General features: G+C 42.8%; 1 protein-coding gene across 7 annotated transcripts in view; it reads left to right on the top strand.

The window, feature by feature from the left end:
* Positions 1-21,689, top strand: part of MCOLN2 (mucolipin TRP cation channel 2) — a 55,776-nt gene that overhangs the window by 6,375 nt on the left and 27,712 nt on the right. For 5 of the 7 annotated variants that reach the window (XM_037163942.2, XM_053655476.1, XM_053655481.1 and 2 more), the window contains exons 2-4: positions 9,267-9,426; positions 15,644-15,817; positions 17,568-17,721. In XM_037163942.2, coding sequence (XP_037019837.2) covers positions 9,267-9,426; positions 15,644-15,817; positions 17,568-17,721 — 488 coding nt within the window. Of the gene's footprint in view, positions 1-751; positions 814-3,804; positions 3,934-9,266; positions 9,427-15,643; positions 15,818-17,567; positions 17,722-21,689 lie in introns of those variants that run through there. The other 2 variants (XM_053655478.1, XM_053655477.1) reach the window with 2 other exon arrangements.

Raw genomic sequence — 21,689 nt, 5'->3', positions numbered from 1 at the left:
AGGGTTGGAGGAATAGCAGTAGGCAGATGAAGCAGTAAATGCAAATGCCAGAGGAGGGAATGTTCCAGGGCCAGGGAGGAGGCTGTGGGTAGTGAGGAGGGGTGGGGAGAGGGTGTGGGAAGGAGTGGGCAGGAGACTTGCAGACCATGGTAGAAGGGTTGGATTTTAGTCTGAGAGCAGGGGGAAGCCACTAAATGGTTTAAACAGGAAAGTAATATCTGATCTCTTCTTTAGAAGTTACTTTTTCTGGCCACTGTGTGGAGAATTGGGAGGCTGCAGTGGCTGTAGGGAGATGGAGACCACCGCATGATGTTTGAAGGAAGACTTGATCTATTGGATATGAGGGTTAAGGAAATGGAGAAATCAAAGGTGGCCTTTGCTTTTCGCCTCTGGACAAAAAGTCCTGTTCTCTGCTACACATTAGAATCACTGGGAAAGCTTAGCAGAATTTCAGTGCCCACCTCATACCTGGGCACCAACTAAATCACAATGTCTAGGGCCAGGAAGCCAGGCACTGAAACCTTAGAAAATTCCAGGTGGTTCTACTGTGCAGCCAAGGTGGAAAACCACCGACTGACTGGACAAAGGATTACAGCTGAGAAATGCCCAGTGAGGCAGGAAGAAAACTAGGAGAGTGGGGTGTTCTAGGAGCAAGGAGAAGAGGTTGTGCCATGGACATAGTAGTCAGTGGGATCAGTGCTGTCAAGCCACTCAGTCCAGACCTGAGAAGCAGCCATTGGAACATGCAGCAGTTTCAGCGGAGGAGAAAGAATGGAAACCCGGTGTTTGCGCTAGAGAATCGGAGGCACAAAGGTAACCTGAGGAGGGTAAATGTGGAGTTCATTCCATCACGTAGCTCTCTTTCTTTTTTCCTTTCCATTGCAATAACATGACCATTGAGAAGCCTCCTGAATTTATGGACTAGAATGCTGTTGTTTACCAAAGGATCACACATTTCAAATAAGAGAAATTGTGTTTGAAATATTACTACTTCAAAAAGGTTAATTTGACCCAGGCTGGTGTAGCTCAGTGGATTGAGCACGGGCCTGCAATCCAAACAACCATGGTTCGATTCCCAGACAGGGCACATGCCTGGGTTGCAGGCCAGTTCCTAGTAGGGGACGCATGAGAGGCAACAATACATTGATATTTCTCTCCCTCTCTCCCTCCCTTCCCCTCTAAAGATAAATAAATAAAGTCTTTAAAAAATAAAATTAAATTAAGAAACTAATTTAAAAAAATATTAATTCGGGGATGATGAAGGAATGCTAGACAAAGTGGTCAGGGAGGGAAATTGGATTCTCATCATCGGGGCAAGTTGCACCCTCAGGGTACCTTAGCTGTCTCATTTGTAAAATGAAGAGACGAAAACAGGTAAAATCTCCAGGGCAGAGAATTTCAACCTGGGTGCATATCAGAATCACCTGGGCGCTCTTCAAAGCCCAGATGTTCAGGTTGTACCCACGTCAACCAGGCTGGAATTTCTGCAGGCGAATGCCGGGCACCAGTATTTTGAAGCACTCCAGGTGACTCAGTGTGCGGCCAAGTTTGAAACAGTGGGCCAAGTTTTTCTCTAGTTCTGACACTGAATTTCTCTACCCTTCAATATTAATATATTTCTTGCCCTCAACAAAATCAGGAAGAGTGGAGGAATGAAGACTGGGCAGGCAGCTAGCGGGGTCTGTCCCAGGAAGTCTCAAAATTGACCTTCCAGGCTTCTGTCACAGGAAGGGATTGAAGGATACTCTCCACAATAACAAGGGAGCAAAGAAAAGTAGAGATGGGATCCAGAAGGTGTGGAACTTGGCTTAGGCAGGAGGTAAAGGGCATTTCCAAACTGATGGCCCTGAAAAGGGGTTAGGAGGCAACCAGTGTAGGCTGGAGCAGGAGCGTGAGGCTTCCAGGAATGAAGTCCTGGGAGAAGAAGGGAGTCGACAGGATTTCCCCAGCTTGTTTGTGTGAATTGAAGAGAGCTGTCAGACTCAGCCAGAATTTGGGGATCATAAGGTCCTGGGTGTATGTAAAAAACTAAGCAAAGATGGGAAAAGGCAGTTAACTCCAAAAAATTTTTTACAAGAAAGCATATAAAACCACGGTGTACTAATAGGTCAACTGTGAAGAGTATTTGCATATTTGCTTCATAAATCATAAATGTTAATTTTCCCAAAATTTTAATTAAAACTTTATTGGGAAGATGAGTGGGGAGGTGAAATGGGTGTGTTTGCTGGTTGGGGGGGCGGATACAAGAGCTGACTCTATAGTTTTCACAGGAGGAGGTAAACGGGTAGTACACCCCCAAAGAGGAAAAACAGTGGAACACTATTATTGCGAAATATTAAATAACTGAGAAAAACAGGGAATAGTGGTTGCCTGCAAGCAGGAATCAGATTAGGGTTTTGTTATGGTTTACTTGAAATTATGTACAGCGTTAAGGTCGGGGCGGGGCTGGCAGTGGGAAGGCAGGTGGGACCAGAAGGTGCAGATCTGCGCCGATGTCAGCTCCGGTTTGGTGTCTGGGCGCTGGCGGAGCCGTGCGCTGTGAAGAGGGTGCGGGGGAAGGACAGGTTTGCGGAGTGGTTCGTCCCACCTCCCCTGCTCCATCCTTGGGATGCGGAAGAGCTAGCTGTGAATTCCAAAGAGCATCCTGTTCTAGTGTCACTGCATCCAGACGTGACGCCTGAACGGGTCCGACGGGAAAAGGAATTCCTATCGAGGTTGCTTTTTATTTATTTGTTGGAGCCAGGAGAACAAACACCAGTTTCTCCAAAACTCAGGAATTTATAATATCAGCTGGGATCACAAAAGGACTCCCACAAGGTGTGGTGGGAGTTTTGAAACATGAGAGGAGTAGTGTCCCAAATATTTTTGATAATTTATCCTCATCACTTAAAAGAACAGCTACCATCTCTCAGTGTGTATTTATTTATATGTTGTATACAGAACCAAAAATGCTCTAGAACAACTAAAATGAACATTTTAAGAAGTGAGACAGTTGGAGATGTTGACATGAATTGCTAAATGCAGTGACTTCCTGATATCATTGACTTCGTAGTGTCACTAGTTAATGTGTTAAGGCACAGTATGTACCCTCAGGGTCAGGTTCATCACTTAACAGTAGTAGATTTAGCCTATAGTTTAAATAGGGTTTTTTTATAAGTCTGTCTTTTTTCCCCAACTTATTTTTCAGATCAGATTTGCTTTTCATCTTTTTTTAAAAAACTGGTCATGGTCAAGGAAGTTTGTTTTAAGAGAGTGTTAGCTTCCCTATTTTTCTTGATGTTAATTTAGGCTTACATTAATTTTGGGATGGGTCGAACTTTTTGCAATAATCTTTATGTACCTTGCCCATTTTTGTGAGGGTTAACAAAAGTGGATAGTGTACTGTATAGGAGTCCGCAACCTTTTTGGCACCAGGGACCGGTTTCATGGAAGACAGTTTTTCCACAGGTGGGAGTGGGAGGGGTTGGGAGGTGGGACAGGAGCAGGGAGCTCAGGTGGTAATAGGCCCACCGCTCACTTCCTGCTGGGTACCGGTCGGTGGCCCCAGTTGCAGGGAGGTGAGGACCCCTGCTCTAAAAAATGCTTACATGGGTTCACATAAACCCTAAGTTGTAGGGGTGTGCCAAAAACCAGTGAGGGAGCCGCCATCAGCCCCTACTTTAGGGACGTGCACTGTTCCCCCTGGGTGCCTTGTTTACCTCCGTGAGAAAGGCATCTGGCGTTCTGACCAAGCGAGAGCTTCTTATGTGTGATATGTAACAATTCATAAATTAAAATGTGCAAATCTTAACTTCTCTTTGCTAGGTTAATACAGTTAGCAGCTGCAATTCTTCTCATGAATCAGTGAATGGTCTTGCACACCCCCTGTGTGAACGCACCCCACTTTGAAGGCAACAGACAGTAGGAAACAAGCTTTCACATCTCTTTTTGAGGGTAAGGGTCATGCAAGCTTAAAAGCACCAGCAGCCTGGGCTAGTCAGCTGATTTGCTGAGCAGACCGTGCCCATGGGAGCAAGGTACCATCGTTGAAACTGGTGTGTGCATTTTTCTAGGGCAAAGAAAGACCAAGAACCTTCACAACTTCTCACAGGGGCTCATGACCCCAGTGAGGCTAAGAATTGCTGGCAACTGGTTTTGCTTTTTTAAAACCTCATTCTTCCAGAATCTTTTAGTCTCTGATTTGATAAAGCTAGAATTTCCCTTGGTCATGTGATAGCCTTAAAAGTAGCTGACATTACACAGTTCTGATTCTTTGGAGAAAGAGTAGGTTTTCTTAATGACCGATGGTAGCTTTGATGTGCTCTCCCTGAATTCTCACCTCAGTGCCAGGCTCAGGCTTCTTTGCCAAGTCCTGTTTACTTTTCCATTCAAGCACCTCTAGCTTTTATGTAGCCCACTGTGTGAGTGACTTTTCTTTCTATTCCAGATCTTGTTTTTATGCTTACAAATATTCTGCAAATATTTCTTCCTTTGATATTTGTATTAAACTCATACAAATCCAGGTCGTTCATTTTCTATAGTTTAGTGAAACAAATAATTCATAAGATTCATGATTGCCTTTATTTATTCCATGCAATTTCCATTGCAGGACTACCCAGCAATGGATGGGTGACCGTAATTTAGATCTTCATTGGTTTTTATTCCTTAAATGGTTTTATGGTTTAATCACTTTCACTCCCTGTCACCCCTGAGTTGTGTTACGAGTTAGCATCTCTCTGTCCTTTTCTAAACCTGATGGTGATTTTCATCACTTGTAGTGAAAGTTGTAGTATTACTCCTACTGACTTAATTATTTTTATTTTATTGAGAGAGGGGAAGGGAAGGAGAAAGAGAGGGAGAGAAGCATCAATGTGTGGTTGCCTCTCATGCGGCCCCAAATGGGGACCTGGCCTGCAACCCAGCTATGTGCCCTGACTGGGAATCAAACTGGTGGCCCTTTGGTTCATAGGCCTGTGCTCAATCCACAGTTATACTAGCCAGGGCTCCTGACTTAATTCTTGCTTATGAAGTGGTGATTGCAGCTCGAGTCTCCTGTACCAAACACCCAGCCTGGCCTGGGGCTCAGCATTCATGGGTATTGGATAAGTATGGGTCAAATGCAGAATGTTTTAATGTTATGATATTGTCCTGTCTGTCTGTCTCTCTTTTTTAGTAAATTTCCTTGTTTTCATCTTGCACTATTTTTTTTCACCATTGTATTTTTGTTATAGGAAGAAGATGTCTGATTGCATCTTTGTATGTTTAATACCCTTCATTTCCAGGGAACTAGGCCAAATCTACAAACTGGAAAGAGGGAGCAAGAAAGAACCTTCAGAAAAGAAAGATTAGAAAGCTTACACATTTACATTTTCCTTGAGATATTAGACTTTTTGAACCAAAACATCATTACTTTTTCTTCCAAACTTTAGATATTATTTCTAAACTTAAGTTAGACTTATTAAAAAACAGAAGCCTCGTGTTGTAACTTTATTATCCATATAAACTAACTTTTTTCTGTATACCTATTATTAGTTGATCACATTTGCCTAGCACATTCCTGTATTTCACCTAGTGGCTCCTATATGCCAAAGAGGAAAGTTTTCATGTTAGCTTTTTCAGTTTTTCTCCCCCCCCCCCACAGTGCTAGAAGTATTACAACTTCCCTATGAATACCTAAGTGAAAAACTTGCAGAAGGGTACAGTAGTGTAAATAATCTAACACAATCAATGGTCCGTGCTGTCAGAAACCTGGAGGTCTGTGTCGGAGGATGTTGCTCTCACGCACAGTTAGGATGCCACCTTCTTTTTGGAAAGCCGCCCTCAACGCTGCTCCTCAGGCGTCCCCGTAGCACCCACCGCTCCCTGTAGTGTGACTGTGAACCCTTCCCCTCAGCGTTAGGACTCTGTTTCCACGATACTTTCTACCCTTGCGATACAGCCTTCACTAAGTTACTTGCTAATTTGTGAACACGCACTCACAAGTCTATGTCTTGTACTGGACATGGAGCACCTGAAGCTCAGGAAATGTGTTCAGTTTTGTCCTGAGACCTAGCACAGTAGCCCCGCACAGTAAATGTTCATGGTAAAAGGTCAGGAGATCGAACCAAGAGGTAATTACAACAGGTGCAGGGCAAACACATTTAAAAAGGCTTCTCATTCTTTTGAAATGAGACTCATTATGGGAAATGATATTTCATTTCTGAAAGTTCTTTTGTTTTACCAAGTTAATCTCATAGTGGATATTTTTACCTCTGTTTGTCTTTCGATAAGGTAAGAGTGATTGTTTTCTAATCTGAGTCTGGTTCCATGTTCTTGGCCCTTGTTTCTAAGTTGACTATTTTATGTTACTTGGTTTTCTCATGTGTTTGGCTGTTTTACAGCTGGTAAATGTGTTCTGTAAGTGGTTTGTTAGAGCACCCCAAGTCGCAGGATGGACCTCTGGAGAGGTCCGTGTGTGTGCTGGGAGGCGGAGGGCTGTCCCAGCCTGGAGCCCCCTGAGCGAGGCGCATGGCATGATGTTCTTGGGCTCACCAGGCATGGGTCCCAGAGGCTGGGTTTTGGCCGTCATTTCTCAGGATGGGTCTACGTTTTTAATTTCCTTTTTGTTTCCTTTGATTTGAAGTTACTCTGGTCTTCTCTATAGTCTTCTACATTTGGGGGGCCAGGCAGTTTCAGTGAGTGCTGGTTGTTTTTCTGAGGAGTTAGCTCTTTGGGGCTTCTCCCTAAATTTGAGGAGGTCTCCTTTTATAACTTGGATGGACTTTGGGCCTTAAGTCTTGGCTCCTTTATTCTCCTGTCCTGGGGCCACAAACTGAAGCCTAAGTGTACGTGAATGGGCTCCAACTTCACCAGTTCCCCCAAGATTGGCTTGGTAGATCTTTGCTCTCTTTAAATTTTTAAGCATTCTTAGAAACATCTTTATTTCAAGTGTTCTTTTTTCAACTGAAATATATTTGCCTTATGACATTGTATAAATTTAAGATGTACAATGTGTTTATTTGATACACTTTTGTATTATAATACGATTGCCATTGTAGTGACAGTTAGCCCCTCTTTCATGTCCTGTCATTCTTTCTTTTCTGTGCTGAGAATAATTAAGGTCTAGTTGCTTAACAAATTTCACATTTATAATGTAGTGTTGTTGTCTGTATTCACTATACTGGGCGTTAGATCCCCAGGGCTTGTCAACTTTTAACTCTTCAGTATTCTACAGTTTGTCAATCAATTTTGACCAAAACTGCAAGGCAGACGAAAGCTTTATTTGGGGGCATTTTTTAGACATTGCAATCCAGGATACACAGATTTGGGCAGAAACCCAGCTGTGTTCTGAGGGGGAAGGAAGGGGAGAGAATTTATAAAGACAGAAAGGGGGAACTTCCAAAGGAGGTACACAAGTCACTTTGAAAGAGCTGTGACTGGTGCTCACAAGAGGACCCGTGATATGCTCTACGCAATTAATTTCTTGTGTCTGCTGTCAGGTGAAAATTTATTTCTTAATAGAGAATTCAGGGGATCAGCCTGTTCCAAGAACTATATCAGGAAGTAGCCATTTGGTTTTGGCCAAGTTCAAAAGTTCAACTTCCCATGAGGTGAGGTCACGAGCCCAACTTCCTGGCCTCCCAGCTCCTTTTTAGACTGTTCTCCCGACAGCAGCAACTCCATTTTGCTGTTTTTCTTACAAGCTACTTCCTCCACCTCTCCCCCAAAAGGTGCATTTTATCCAACATCCTTCTCTTTTCTCTTCCTTCCCTCTTCTTTCCCTCCCTTACTCCTTCTCTTCCTTCTTTCCTTCTCTCCCTTCCTTCCTCCCCTTGCATCAGGAAAATTCTAAATAACCTAGCCTACTAATTCTGTAAATAAGAGGTCTAAAAATCTGTCTAAAAATGGGAAATTATTAACAACTTCATATAAGTCTTAAAATAAGTCTTAGAATAGTTTTTCCCTCTGGACATCTTTTAAACTTATTAGTTAAGGTAGAGACTGTGGATAATAAGTCAGTATAAAGGTATGTCATTTAGACATTTCAGGTGAAAAGATTCCCAAGAATGACCCCCAACTATAAAAACTTCCCTAGAAATGAGTAGCCTGACTGATTGGTTGAACCAAATAGAATTTATTCATTAAATTTACCATCTAGGCACTCCTTGTTGTAAGAAACAAGAAACAGAACTCTAATGCAAACTGGCTTAAAAACCAACGAGTATTTTTAGCTCAAACTGAAAGTGTTGGGATGATGGCCTTAGATACCGCTGGACCCAGGGACTCAAACACTGGCATCAGGTCCAGTGTCTGTCCACTGTCTGTCCTCCTGTGTTAGCTTCACTCTCTGCCGCGCTCTCCCGAGATGGCAGGACGGCTTCCAGGACGTCAGACCCCCGGGCTGTGCCTCACGTCCATCTATGATCTCCACACTTGGTTGGTTATGTATCCAACAGTAAGAGTTAAGCATATATCCCCAACGTGTGTATGTTTAAAAATTAAATGCTACTACATGCAGCTGTTCTTCTGTATGTTATGGTATATTCCTTATTAATAGAGTTCAATTTTTTGTTTTGCACACCCCGCCTTGAGGACTACTTAATGGAAAGACCACATCTCTCCCACTGGTTATAGTCATAGTCCTGTGACCACATGTCACTGGCTTTTTTGGCCTCGCTTGAGTCACATGCCCACTTCTGAGGCCATAGCCTATGAGAGAATAAAAGCAAATTTGACTAATGTAAGGCAACACAGAAATCTGACTAGGCAGAAATACAGAGATGCTATTTTAACTTTTTAAAGATATTGACGTTTTAGGATCTTATAATCACTTATATGTTATCAATAAAGGGGAACATAATCCTTCCTTCTGTACAAAGTTATAGAGAAAGATTCTGTATTTCTATACAAACTTAATTTCATTAGTCTATACTATTTCATTAGTCTATACTGAATTTCTGTGATTTCACTCTCGAGTCCATGAAAGCACCCCATCTAGTTTTGTTAGGACGCCAGCGACAGGTGAGTGCTCTGTGTGAAAATGAGAAATGGACGAGTTTTGCAAAAAAGTTCCAATTGTATAATTTTTGAAAATGGCCATTTTGAACAAGATGAGTGGCTCTGTGGAAAGGCAAATAATAGAAGGGTCCTGAATGATTTTCACCTTCCTAGAGAGAACACAGGTTTACTGGTTGCGGGGAGAGTTTTGCTTGTGAGAGTGGGTTAAGCATGTGAATGCAAAGTATTATTTAGGAGCTTCCTGGTGAACGGGCTGTTCCTCGTACTTAAAAATTGATCTTTTGTGGCAGCAACGCGATGGCTCATCTTGATGCTGATGTGAAAGAAGAATGTCTGAGGGAAGACCTGAAGTTCTACTTCATGAATCCGTGTGAAAAATTCCGAGCCAGACACCAGATCCCATGGAAACTGGGTCTCCAGATTTTGAAGGTAGTCATGGTTACCACCCAGGTAATTTATGTTATGAGTTTGTTTGGGGTTTTTTGTTCCCTATACTCCAAGGTGAAACTGTTTTGATATGTCCTGCCACTGACTTTTGTTGTGGGAAGTCCACACTCAAATTCACAAAACTGTACAACTATGTTGACTTTGGAGGTTAGATGGTAGGTTGAAGTTCATTTGAGATGTGACCTTTTTTTTTTTTTTTTGTAAGGGATTATGCCTTGTTTCCACTCTTTTTTTTTTTTACTTTCATTTTTTTTTAAAGATTGTATTTATGTATCTTTAGAGACTGGTGAAGGGAGGGAGAAAGAGAGGTAGAAAAAACATCAATGTGTGGTTGCCTCTCACATGTCCTGGGACCTGGCTCACAACCCAGGCATGTGCCCTAACTGGGAATTGAACCAGTGACCCTTTGGTTTGCAGGCCAGCACTCAGTCCACATACCAGCTAGGGCTCCACATGTTCTTAAATCTAGAAAAATAGTCGATCTCTATTTCAGAGTGTGGGTTTCCATGTCTGAATGAGGCACATAGGCTGCTGAAGCCTGGTCAATAGAAGTGGTTTCTGTCCTGTTCCCGAAATCCCTCATCTTCACTCAAATTCATCCTATTTAAATACACTTTGAAATTCGCAATCTTGACTGTTTTGACTTTAAAAACTTACAGAATGCTAGGTTTCCCTTCTATCAGTGTCTGAGTGCTCTGAGGAATTGCTAACCCCTGGCACTCTAAGGAGCATGAAAGGCTATATAGAGACCTTTTGTTTAAGTCCATATTGTTGAGCCCTTACCTGCCAGGGCCCCAACAGCCATCTGCTCTGTCATCCAGTTTGGGGACCTGTGGTATGCAACCATTTTCAGGGAGGTGTCTCTCTAGATAGCTACATTGGAAACACATGCTCTTTTAAAAACAGGACTGATGTGAGGTTTTTGGCTCCACTGGCAAATAATCGTCCATTCAATGTAAAAGTGTTTGCAAGGATGTTATTTCTGGAACCCCCAAATAAATACCTTTCTAAAAACAGCTCTATATAGTTTTAGAAGCAAGAGGAGATTTCTGCCATAACTGAAGTTGCATCTTTATTCTACATTCATAAAGAGTCTTTTTATTATGTGACATGCTATACCAGCTCGCCAAGTTTGAGGGTAACCAAGTTACTTCAAAGAAAACAAGGTTGAGATGCAAGGCTATGGTTAAATGTATATGGCTAGCTTTTTTCTTCTTTTCTGTTTTTTTTCATTTTAATTCTTTGTTTTGAAGTTTTTATTTTGGTAACCTATAAAGTAGGCACATTGTTAGTATTACTTGAAAAAAAGGAGAAATAGTAATATCCCCTTTTGTTATTTGGTTAATTTTAATTGTTTCCCAATTTCTTCTCTTGCTAAACTAGCTTTCCTTTCAGTTTTTTGATCTGATAATGTTACTAAAATTCTATCTTATCAAGGCATAAAACATTATCACTATCCTTGAACTTGTCTTCTTTGTCCTGATATCTACTAAGTCTTGTGGGTTCTTCCTTCAAAACTGCATCTACTCATGTTTTGCCATACTCATTGTTTTCTTCCTAGTGCAGACTTTGATTTCATTAGTTAATTAAAAATATGTATGAAGCACCTTGTGCGCCATGCATTCTGTTGTTCATCCAGTTGTAGATATACTACTGCTTTGGGCAGCTAACCCAATGACTGGAATAGCGTTTACCATGTGCCAGGCACAGTAAGTGCTTTCTGTATGTTCGCTCAGTTTCATCCTTCCTGCAAATCTGTTAGGTAGGTCCAGTTATTACCCCCTTTCATGGATAAAGAAACTGGGCCAGAGAGAGTGAAGTAATTTGCTTACGAACAGTCAGTTAGTAAGTGGGAGAGCTGGAATTTGGGCCCCACCTGTCTAGATCTGGACTCCACACTTTTATTGATATAGGTCCTCAGAGCTTGCAGTCTAGTAATATAGAGAAGTTAATTAGGCTACTTCTAGTCTTCAGCTTATGCCTACCTTTGTTATCCACAGACAGACCAGTCTAGTCCATGTGACCGTTGGTTTAATTTTCTTAGCCTGCCTTCATGTGTTGGTCTCCTGCTCAGAAACTTCTGTAGGACCCCATTTCCCGCAGAAGAAACTCATGGCTCCGTAGCCCAGTGTTCATGGATGTCCGCAGCCCCCTTCCACTTGCCTTCACAACAAGTGTTCATCTATCATTTCATCCCTGAATCCTGACCAGGTGGCTCCACCCAGTGTTACCTACTCTGTTCCACCAAGTCCAGAGGGGTTCTTGTATCTCCCTCGTCTTGCAGGCACTATTTTTATTTAAAAAATATGTTTATTGATTTGAGAGAGAGAGAGAGAAACATCCATGTGAGAAACACCAATTGATTGTCTCCCATATGCACCTTGGCCAGGGGTCAAACCCACAACCCACTATGTGCCCTGACCGGGAACTGAACCCTCAACTTTTTGTGTACGAGATGATGCTCCAACCAAGGGTCCTGATGATGCTCGCTAAGTCACACCAGCCAGGGACTCATCTTGCAGGCACTATTTGAAGTCCATCTCCCCCACCAATTTTGCACATGACCACTCAGCACATGGTTTTCTTTCATACCCTAGTACCCCTGGTGCACCTCACTCATTTCACTTTTAATAAATTATTGCTTAGAATTGATCATTCACTTTGTGTGCAGGTGTACCCTGCTTCCCCTAACAAAATGCAGGAGAGTTATTAAACTTTTGTTCACCTGCAGGATCATGCTAATAAGGTTTGCTACTTGAGTGATATCTAATTGGAGCAGATTTCTTGAACACATTTTCTTTCTTTAAATCCCATTTCCCCCTCCTCTCCTTTTGCAGTCTCTCTCTTAGCACTCCACCCTCAACGCTAGTGGGATGGATGGCATTTTATCAGGGTCACTGAGAAGGAAACTTTTGTTAGACATTTCTACTTTCATTCTGCGGTACTTTATACTCTTGAGAGGGGTGTCTACATTCTTTCGCTAGTTCTACTATTTCCCTCCCATGTTCTTTGTACACCATTAAAGTAGTATCTTGTTTTTATCTAGTACAGAATATTTTCTTTTATGCTGATTGATTTCATACTCAGATCTTAAATTCACAATCTTTGCCAGCTCTACTTAACGGTGCAATTATTTTTCTGTCCTATATTCTCAGCAAACCTTAGGATCTAGTTAGTGGGGATAAGATGCATTTTTCTGTCAACTTCTTTTTTAAAAACCTTTTTGCCCAATCCTATCATCTCCTTACTCTTGTTCTGTGGGAAGTGTTTGGTTTTGCCACAGCAGGAAGGGGACTTCACAGTCTCCTCTTCATGGTTTTTCTCCTTCACTGAGAGCAGCTTTGAAAGTCCCAACCCTTACCTGATGCTAGGCTGGACATGTGGGTCTCGGCTTGTTCTGTGAACAGTAGAATGGAGGAACTGTCTTGTTCCTGATGCCAGATGGGCGTGGTTCCAAGCAGGATCACACCTCCAGTTCTCTCATTCCCAAAGGGGAGTTGATGAGCATTGAGTTTAAATAAGATGGTGCCTTAAAATACCGGCACATTGTGAGTCATATTCCTGGTCAAGTTATCCATCCCCCTTTAGACTGTGTATGTGTGTTTGTTTAGCTTCACTCGAGCATGGTGGGAACAGGCCTCCTAAAACTGCTTCTAGAGTTAAGTGGGCAGCATTTAAGTTTGAGAGGCAGTGTAAACAAGTGGCCAAGAGAATGAACAGGTGAGTCACACAGACCTGTTTGGGTCCTCACTCGGACACTTTCTTGCTGTCCCAACCTGTATACACTGTGTGACTTCAGTTTACACAAGCATAACATGAGAGTATATTCATCAGTGAATTCAGGGCTTGACCCTGACATTGTGGTGGACACTATTCCAGTTCCTGAATACGTATGAGTTGGGAAAAAAGAATAATATCCTGTTCTTGTGGTTCCCAATGTCATATATCCCTCATAGAGTGTTGGGGAATTAAATGAAAAACAGAAATTACAAATTTTAGGCACAGTGCCTGGCACTCAGGAGCTGAGAGTTGTTATTCCACACCACGCAGGGCCGATCTTGCCCGCATTGTACCCTGGTTTGGCATAGCGTAGGCACTCGACAAAGTTCATCCCCGTGTGTGTACCAGGTTTTTTCATGCGCATGTCAGTAGTTTGAACAATCCTTGAAGTGATCGCATGTGTTGGTTCTCTGGTTCCTTTCATAGCCTTCGAAACACAGCAGGACTTTTCTGCTGCCCTGACAGGCACTGTGGGCAAACATCACATTCTTGCAAAGACTTCAGCTTCTGTTGTTTGATTTCCAGCACATGTTGGATGATGTGGGACTTCTTATCTCCATACTTTTCTTAAAATAGCTGGGTTTTAGCAATGGCTCCATGCTCTGATGTGGTATTTGAGGAATGTGACCTCTCAAGGCTCAGGCACTAACCAGTGTCATCTATGAACATCCTAAAACAATCTTTGCAATTCTGGAAAGCTGGCACCTAATTCTTTTCTGCAATAAGAGCCTTAAAGACAAAATTTTCAACAGAAGGAAATAGCATAGCACAATAAAAATGACTTTGAAGTTAGGTTTGGCTTTTGTTCTACAACAGTTTGGAGATTTAGGATGGATTAATGAGGCTAAATCTCAGTTTCTACATTGAAAAAGTGGGGATACACAGTTGTAATAGTTTCATAGGGTTGTTATGTTAGTAACTGAGGGAATGCATGTAAAGCAGTTAGTGTAGCCCCTGCAGTAGAATGGTAGCTATTGTTATTCATTAGTTAGCCTTTTTAAAAAGTCAGACAAAACTTAAATTGGCTAAAAATTATATGCAAGCAGGTGAGAAAATGAAGTGGGGAGGTGGTGAAAGAGAGGCGGTCAGGGCTTGTTAGGGTTTGATTCTGTTCCATCACTGTGTGTGTGTGTGTGTGTGTGTGTGTGTGTGTGTGTGTGTGTGTAAGGGAGAGACAGAGAATGAGAGAGGGAGAGGGAGGGGCCCTGTGTTTGTGCAGGTGTGTGACAGTGTGTGTAAGTGTATGTACATGAGAATGTGTTAGGCAGTGTGTGTGTGACAGTGTGTGAGTGTAAGTGTGCATGTGAGAGAGTGATTGAGAAAGTCTAGCTGTGTGTGATTCCTGAGGGTTTGTTTGTTCTTTTTTTTTTGTAAACCTTTAGTGCTTGCTAATTTCCCCCACTTACTGGATTCCAAGAAAAAAACTGGGGGCGGAAGGGATACTTTTCACTCCGGATGGAGAGAGCCCGACCATGCTAGGATGCAGTGTGAGGGAGAATGAGTAGGAGTTTCACCCGCAGAAGGCGGATGACAATGAACGGTGTTAACATTGGAGAGGTAAAGCGGGGCCGGCTGTCCTTTCTGCTGCTCGGATGCCATAGATCTTGGAGAGGGATCTTGGAGGTGTAAGTCTTCCAGAAGAGTTCCCACAGAACCGGAGCACCTGAATTCCTTTGACAACTATCTGCTCTTAGCTGGAGTGAGTTTATGTAGGCCACTTTTCAAAAACATTCTTAAAAGCCACACGCAAAAGATAGTTGTGATTTTAAAAATAGTTCTACTTTCTGAATGTTAAGTCAGTACAACATGAATTATTGCTTTACTAATTACACCAATTTTTAAAACAATTAATTTGAAACCCAAGTATAAGAAAAGTGGATTCAGACTTAACTGATTTGGATTTCTTTTCTTTTTTCTTCTCCTTCATTAAAAGCCAGCAGGCCAGTTAGTCACTGAGAGTGATAATTTCTTCTAATTTTATGCTATGTAGAAATGCTCATTTAGCTTAATTAGCTTATTCTTCTTTGGGACTTATATTTTAACATTGATATAATTAGTAAAAACCAAAGCAGTGAGATTTTTCTTTCTGATGTTTATAGGTGAGAGCTGATGATGAGAAGGCATTTCATTAATTAATTAATTAATTAATTTTTAAAAGCCTCACTGGAGAGCATGCTTATGTATTTTAGAGAGGAGAAGTTAGGGAGGAAGAGAGGGAGAGAAACATTCACGTAAGAGAGAAACACCTATCATTTGCCTTTCGTACGTACTCTGATCGGGACCCAACCTGCAATCTAGGCTTGTGCCTTGACCAGGAATCAAACCCAGGACTGTTCAGTTTGTGGGATGATGCCCAACCAACTGAGCCATACCAACCAGGGCAAGAAGAAGGCATATAAATGGTAAAATTCATATATGTCTATTTGATTGTCTTTTCTAGCTTGTTCGTTTTGGTTTAAGTAACCAGCTCGTGGTTGCTTTCAAGGAAGAAAACACTGTCGCTTTTAAGTACTTGTTTTTGAAAGGATATTCTGGCGTAGACGAAGATAACTACAGTTGCAGTGTATACACTCAAGAGGATGCCTATGAGAGCATATTTTATGCTATTAATCAGGCAAGTTTTTTGTTGTGAATGACCTATATTTGAAGAATGTATTGACACTTGATCGTGTTTTCTTAGCCAAAAAAGAAAATTATGCATATATTAAAATATTCTAATTAAAACTTGCATAGTCTGCCAAGAACTATTTATTGTTATTTCTGTAGCTACATTTCCTCACAACAGATTTTGTATATTTAACATTTTTATTAAGAGTTACGCTTTTTGTTTATCCTTTCACACCCACTGCTTTTGAGAGATTACAATAACCATGGCCAGGCTCTTGGCCAGATCAAATAGCCAAGAGCAGATCTATAATTTCAAAAGGTTTGACGAATGAGAAATCAGATCTGAGATTCCAGGGTCACAACTTTGCTGTCTCAGCCTAAACAAGCCTAGCTGAATCTTGAGACTGTGGAGTAGGACATGATATACCTGAGTCTAGGCAGGTGTGGAGAAACCACATTGGTAGGCCCGAAGAAAGCATTTAGGGGAGAAAAATTGTTATTCTTATTCCTTCTGTAATTTTCATTCATTCATTCATCCAATTCAATAAATATTTGGGTACGTAGTATGTGCCGGATACTTTTCCAAACACTGGGAATACACCCTGAAGAAAGGACAAAATCCTGTTGTTGTAGAACTTAATTCTAGAGGGGAGAGCCAGACAAATGAAAAGAAGTGAAATGTACAGTATTAAGTGAAAACACCACCAAAAAAATACACTGATAATAAAAACTGAGCCTATTGCTTAGAGCAGTAAGGGAGGCGCTGTTTTGACTGTTCTCAGTTGTGCCTTGGGTGAAGGGGGCCAAGTCCAGACTTGGATTCTGAAGTCCGATTTAAGGAGCAGGGGCTGTCTTTCAATGCGTGGGAGCTTGACAGAAATCGGGTGCAGATGGTGGTATAACAGCTGAGGGTTGGTGGACGTAGCCAGGTGCGGGCTGGGGGTGGTTTTCAAAGAGTCTTAGAGTTACCAGACTAAGTCTTCCAACTGTTTAAATGATATTTTGGGTGTTCCTGAAATAAACAATATAGTTATTTGCAACTTTGCTGTTTCTGGGCAAATGTTTCCTGGACTAACAAAGTCAAATTAGTGGAGATGGGGTCCAGTAAAGCCCTGTCAATGCAGAGAGGCCACTGGTGAAGTCACGCTAATCCAAGTGTTAGTGAAAGCTGGGGGCTGCAGAAGGTGTGGGCATGGGTGGTGTGTCAGAAAGTGGTAACTGCTGGGTGGCAGTGTGGGTGGGGGAGGGGGGGCCTGGAGGGGCCTGGTGGTGCCTGAGCGCTGGTGATGGCTGTGTGTGGTTCCCCTGCACAGTGAGCGGGGGCCTCACGGACCTGAGGCAACAACCCTGGCAGATAGAAAGCCTGGGATCTGGGCAGAGGGAACAGCCAAGGCTACAAGCAGGAGTGTGCCCGGGGAGCTCCAGGAACTGCCAGGAGGCCGGTGCGGCTACAGGAAGTGGAGGTGGAGCCACGGGCCGGAAGTCTGCCAAGGGGTCAGAGAGGTGGGCAGGACCTGAGCTCTGGCTTGGAGCGAGGTGGGAGGTCTGTCCACATGGTCACTTGAGTTTTGACTTCTGAGAGGCGGTATGTTTCTGCCCAAGGGAGGAAACTGCCTTCTGGTATTTTTACACTGGGGAGTTCTGTTGAGTGATATGATACAAACAGTAAAAAAGAGTTAAAGGATATTTTATATGCTGTAACTACTGGTGAAATTCTTGGAAGCTCCTAACTGTTTTTGTTTAACTATTTTTAATAGTACCATCGTCTAAAGAACATATCCCTGGGGACCCTGAGCTATGGAGAAAATGAAGAAAACAGAATTGGCCTAAAAGTCTGTAAGCAGCACTACAAGACAGGGACCATGTTTCCTTCTAACGAGACACTGAATATTGACAGCAACATTGAAGCAGGTGATGGGTCATTTTATTACATGCCTATTTCTTCTTCTGTGGTAAGAGCAAAAATGCCCTCATGTGCTGGCAGATGAACAACTCTGTGTGTTTGTGACTACTAACCTATTTGAAGCTGTCATGGCAAAGGATTTGCCTACAAAGGATTTGGCTCAGGAAAATACAGGGCTATGGTAGTAGGACCCGGGAATCTGCAGATCTTTTAGGTGCAGCTCAAGGCTGTTAGTTTGGGGGTAGATGCCCAGATGTTTCCTGTTTGTTTTGCTTTGTCCCTTTGTTACTGAACAGGGCACCTGGCCCTGAGCGGGTCTGCCCAGGGGCCGCTGTTGTATGTGGGTTCTTGACTTTGTGTGGAAAAGATTTCACCATGAGTCCATGTGACTGTGAGGGTACATTTATCGAAGCTGGGACAGTGAAACTAGGAAGGGCTTAGCACAGAAGAAGTGACAGGAGAGCCCAGGCTGGGCTGCCTCAGCTCACTGGGAAGTCAGAGAAAAGGGGTCTTGGGGACAGTTCAGGAGGTCAACCTGGGACAAGCTGCCCCTGTCCACTGCTCCCCTGACTGCTGACTGTACCTCTCAGGGTCCCTTAGAGGTTAGGAGATGCCCTGCCTTTGGGGAAAGAAGAGAGAGAAAGGGGATGGTGTGGCTGCTCCCCTGAGGGAGAGGGTGTGCACTGGGTCCTTTGTCCTGAGGCCTTTATCTCTTGCAGGAGGGCATCTTAGGGCAGGTCTTAGGGGAGGGTTTCAGCTGAACAGTCATCTGTTCTCTAGGTGCGCCCTCAGGGTCATGGTCTCCCCTGATTGGTCAGTGAGAGGGCAGGGGCTCTTCAGTCATCGCAGTTGGTTCTGGTGCCTGGATGTGATCTCTAGAGAGGAAAGGCCAGAGGAGGAGAGGTTACCTTGGGGGTGAGGTCCTTATTTTTCCAGTTTTGCCCCTTGCCAAGAACTGGGGGCCCTTCCCCTGGTGACCATCTGCACCTGGCTGTAAATTGCTCCCCCACTGTGTTCAGCCATCTTTCTCAGTTTCCCTATTCCACTCACCAAGGAGTTTTCCTAGCTTCCTGCTATCCTGTCTCGCCTCTTCCATGAAAGGACAATTAGACTTTTTGGGAAAAAATGAGTCTGTATTTATTAAATGGATAATGTGTGTTAAAATGCTTTGTATTCTTGTTTTTATTATTTGCAAAATATATTAATGCTCTTCAAAGGCAAGTTGTGACTAGTAGCTTATTTCTTCTTTTAGGATATTGCTTGGCAGAAAGCTAACATCTAAACAAGCGGAATTGTTTTGTGCTGTTCTGATTTCAGTTTAAAAGACGGCCTTATGTAAATGCAAAGTGTTCAACTTGAGGCTCTGGGAGTTCCGTCTTTTGCTCAGCAAACCTCTGGTGCACACCTACCATTCCCAAAGCACTGGCTGTTTCTGTAGTCATGTGTGGCATGACTGACAGCCAGTGACAGACCACACAGACCACGGTGGTGTCGGCAGATTACAATGGAGCTGAAAAATTCCTGTGGCCTAGTGATGTCATAGTGCAGTGCATTACACAGATGCCATTGTTACAATTGCCTACAATATTTAGTACATTAACACGACACAGGTTTGTATGTAGCCTAGAAACTGGGGTGACAATTTGTCACCCCAAAATATGTCTATCTGGCATAAGGATTATTTTAGGCTGGTTAATTTGAGAAACAGCAAACATGGAAGAAGCTCTGAAAACCAAGTAGAAGATCCTCTTTGTAAAAGACACCCCATTTGTAAGAGTGTCTCCCTGGCTGAGCCAGCAAGAACGGGTTGACCTTATCTCTATAGGCTCCTGTTTTCTGTGCTTTCCCTGGTCACCTCCCTTAGCTGATTCTCCCCACCCCAACATCTTTTGTCTTCAGCTGAAGATGGTATTTAAGGTGTTGGCTTCAGTTTTCCTGGGTCTCTGTATACAGCAGGTGTACATGTTGTTACCCTTTTGTTTTTCTTGTCAGTCTGTGTCTTATTCCAGGGATGTCTCCGCCAAGAAGTGGAAGGGCAGAGGGAAAACTGTTTCCCTCTCCTGCAGAGCGGTGAGCGGTACCTCAGAGCCTTGGTGTGTGGGGGGCTGTGCCATCCCGGTTTGCCCACCTGGGTTTGTGTAAGCGCACTCTGTGATGTCACACAATGATGAAATCGCCTCACACATCTCTCGGAATGTGACCCTGTGATAATGTGTGTGCAATGTACTGGGGTGGCAAAGATTCGTCAGTCACAGCTTCTCAGATAGATAACAGTTTGGGAGTAGGGATGCTAGTAGCAGTTTAAATGTAGAGTGGTTTCATGCAAATAAAAGCATCATACCATTCGTTTGGCCATAAGAAACTGTGATCTGATTTTAAGATGTCTTGGCAATACAATAGGTCAATTAGCAGAAGCTGTTCTACTTCATGAATCTGCATTATCTTTCCTATGAAGAGAATCATCCTTCACTGGGCTAAATGCAGAGATCTGCCTGTGTGCCCGCTCGCTCTGCAGGTTAATACTTAGTTACATGACCGTGCACTTTGAGTTCAGGGTTTCCTTGAATTCGTGCTGTGGGCCATCTCTGTAGTCCTGCCTCTGGACTTGTGGCTTTGCTGTTCAGCCTTACCTGTGGGACTGTTATAAATCCTGTTTACAAATTAAAAATATATTTAAATAGTTATTATTCTAATATAGTGTTTCATTTTCTCTTTTAGCACAAAACATTATGACCATTTCATTATTCTTCCAGCATTAAAAAAAAAACATATGTAGTCTTCCCTCCATTGGTCTCTAGAGAGTTGCTATTTCATTTACTGGAGTATTCTGTTCTGTGAATGAGATCTGTGGGAATGATGAGTCTGCTACTCTAGTACTAGTTTGTTCTGTTAGAGGTTTGATGTTTTGGCTAGGGCTTTGCCATTCTTTTAACGTCTCAGTTCTTAGTCTTTGCTACACCAGGTTCCTGCTGTCCTTGTTAGCAACGACTCTAGTATAAGGTCAGCCAGACTTTAGAGCAGGGGTGTCAAACTCAGTTTCACTGGGGGCCACAGCAGCCTCGTGGTTGCCTTCAAAGGGCTGAATGTCATTTTAGGACTGTATACATGTAACTACTCCTTAACTAGGGGCGAGGAGTTTGACGCTGCTGCCGGGTATAAACAGGTGCCGGGCCATGTAAAACAAGGTGGAGGGCTGGATTTGGCCCACAGGCCTTGTGTCTGCCACCTGTGCTGTAGAGAGTTCTGCATGGGTATTGGACAGTGTTTTTCTATGGTTACAATGCAGAACTCAACTAACCAAATAAGCTTGTATAAGGCTAATTTTACATGTAGTGTAAAATTAACTAGTAAATGTCATATTTCTCTAAATCTAAGATGTCATCAATTTTTTAAAAGACTAATCGGTTTTAGAGATGTTTAAAAGTGAAAAAATAAACATAATGAATAAAATACAAGAGAAAAAAGACCTAGAACAGTATTTAGCACATGGATTTTGAACAGGTTACTTCCTTCAGAATAGAGTGATTTTAATTTACTTTAATTTAAATGTTTTTTTGGTTTTCTTTGTTTACTTCACCTTAGAATACGAATGTTAGAGGAACAGTCAGTTGGCCTTCATTTTGCATTGAGGAATCTGGTGCTCAGTCTGGCTGGGTGACTAAGTCAAGGTCACTGTAATGACTTAGTGATGGCAGGTCTGTGCCCCTCCAAGCCCAGCAACCTGGGCATCACTTGGTTGCTTGTGACAAACAGAGAATCTCAGGCCCCACTGTAGTGCTGTTGAGTCCAGATTTGCATCTTAACAAGATCCCTACATGATTCATGTGTACGTTAAACTTTGGAAGCACTGGTTCACCACTCTCCAGTGAGGGTGTTTGACCTGGCACAGACCTCTCCTTTACTGACCCCCCCCACCCCGGTCCATCTCCACCTGCCTCAGTGCCTCTAGTATCCAGGTTAGAGACCTCTGTCCGTC

The sequence above is a fragment of the Artibeus jamaicensis genome, unplaced genomic scaffold, assembly GCF_021234435.1.
Source record: "Artibeus jamaicensis isolate MK-2021 breed Jamaican fruit bat unplaced genomic scaffold, CSHL_Jam_final scaffold_1019, whole genome shotgun sequence".
NCBI classification, from domain to species: Eukaryota; Metazoa; Chordata; class Mammalia; order Chiroptera; family Phyllostomidae; genus Artibeus; species Artibeus jamaicensis.
This window is presented reverse-complemented; position numbering and strand designations above follow the sequence as displayed.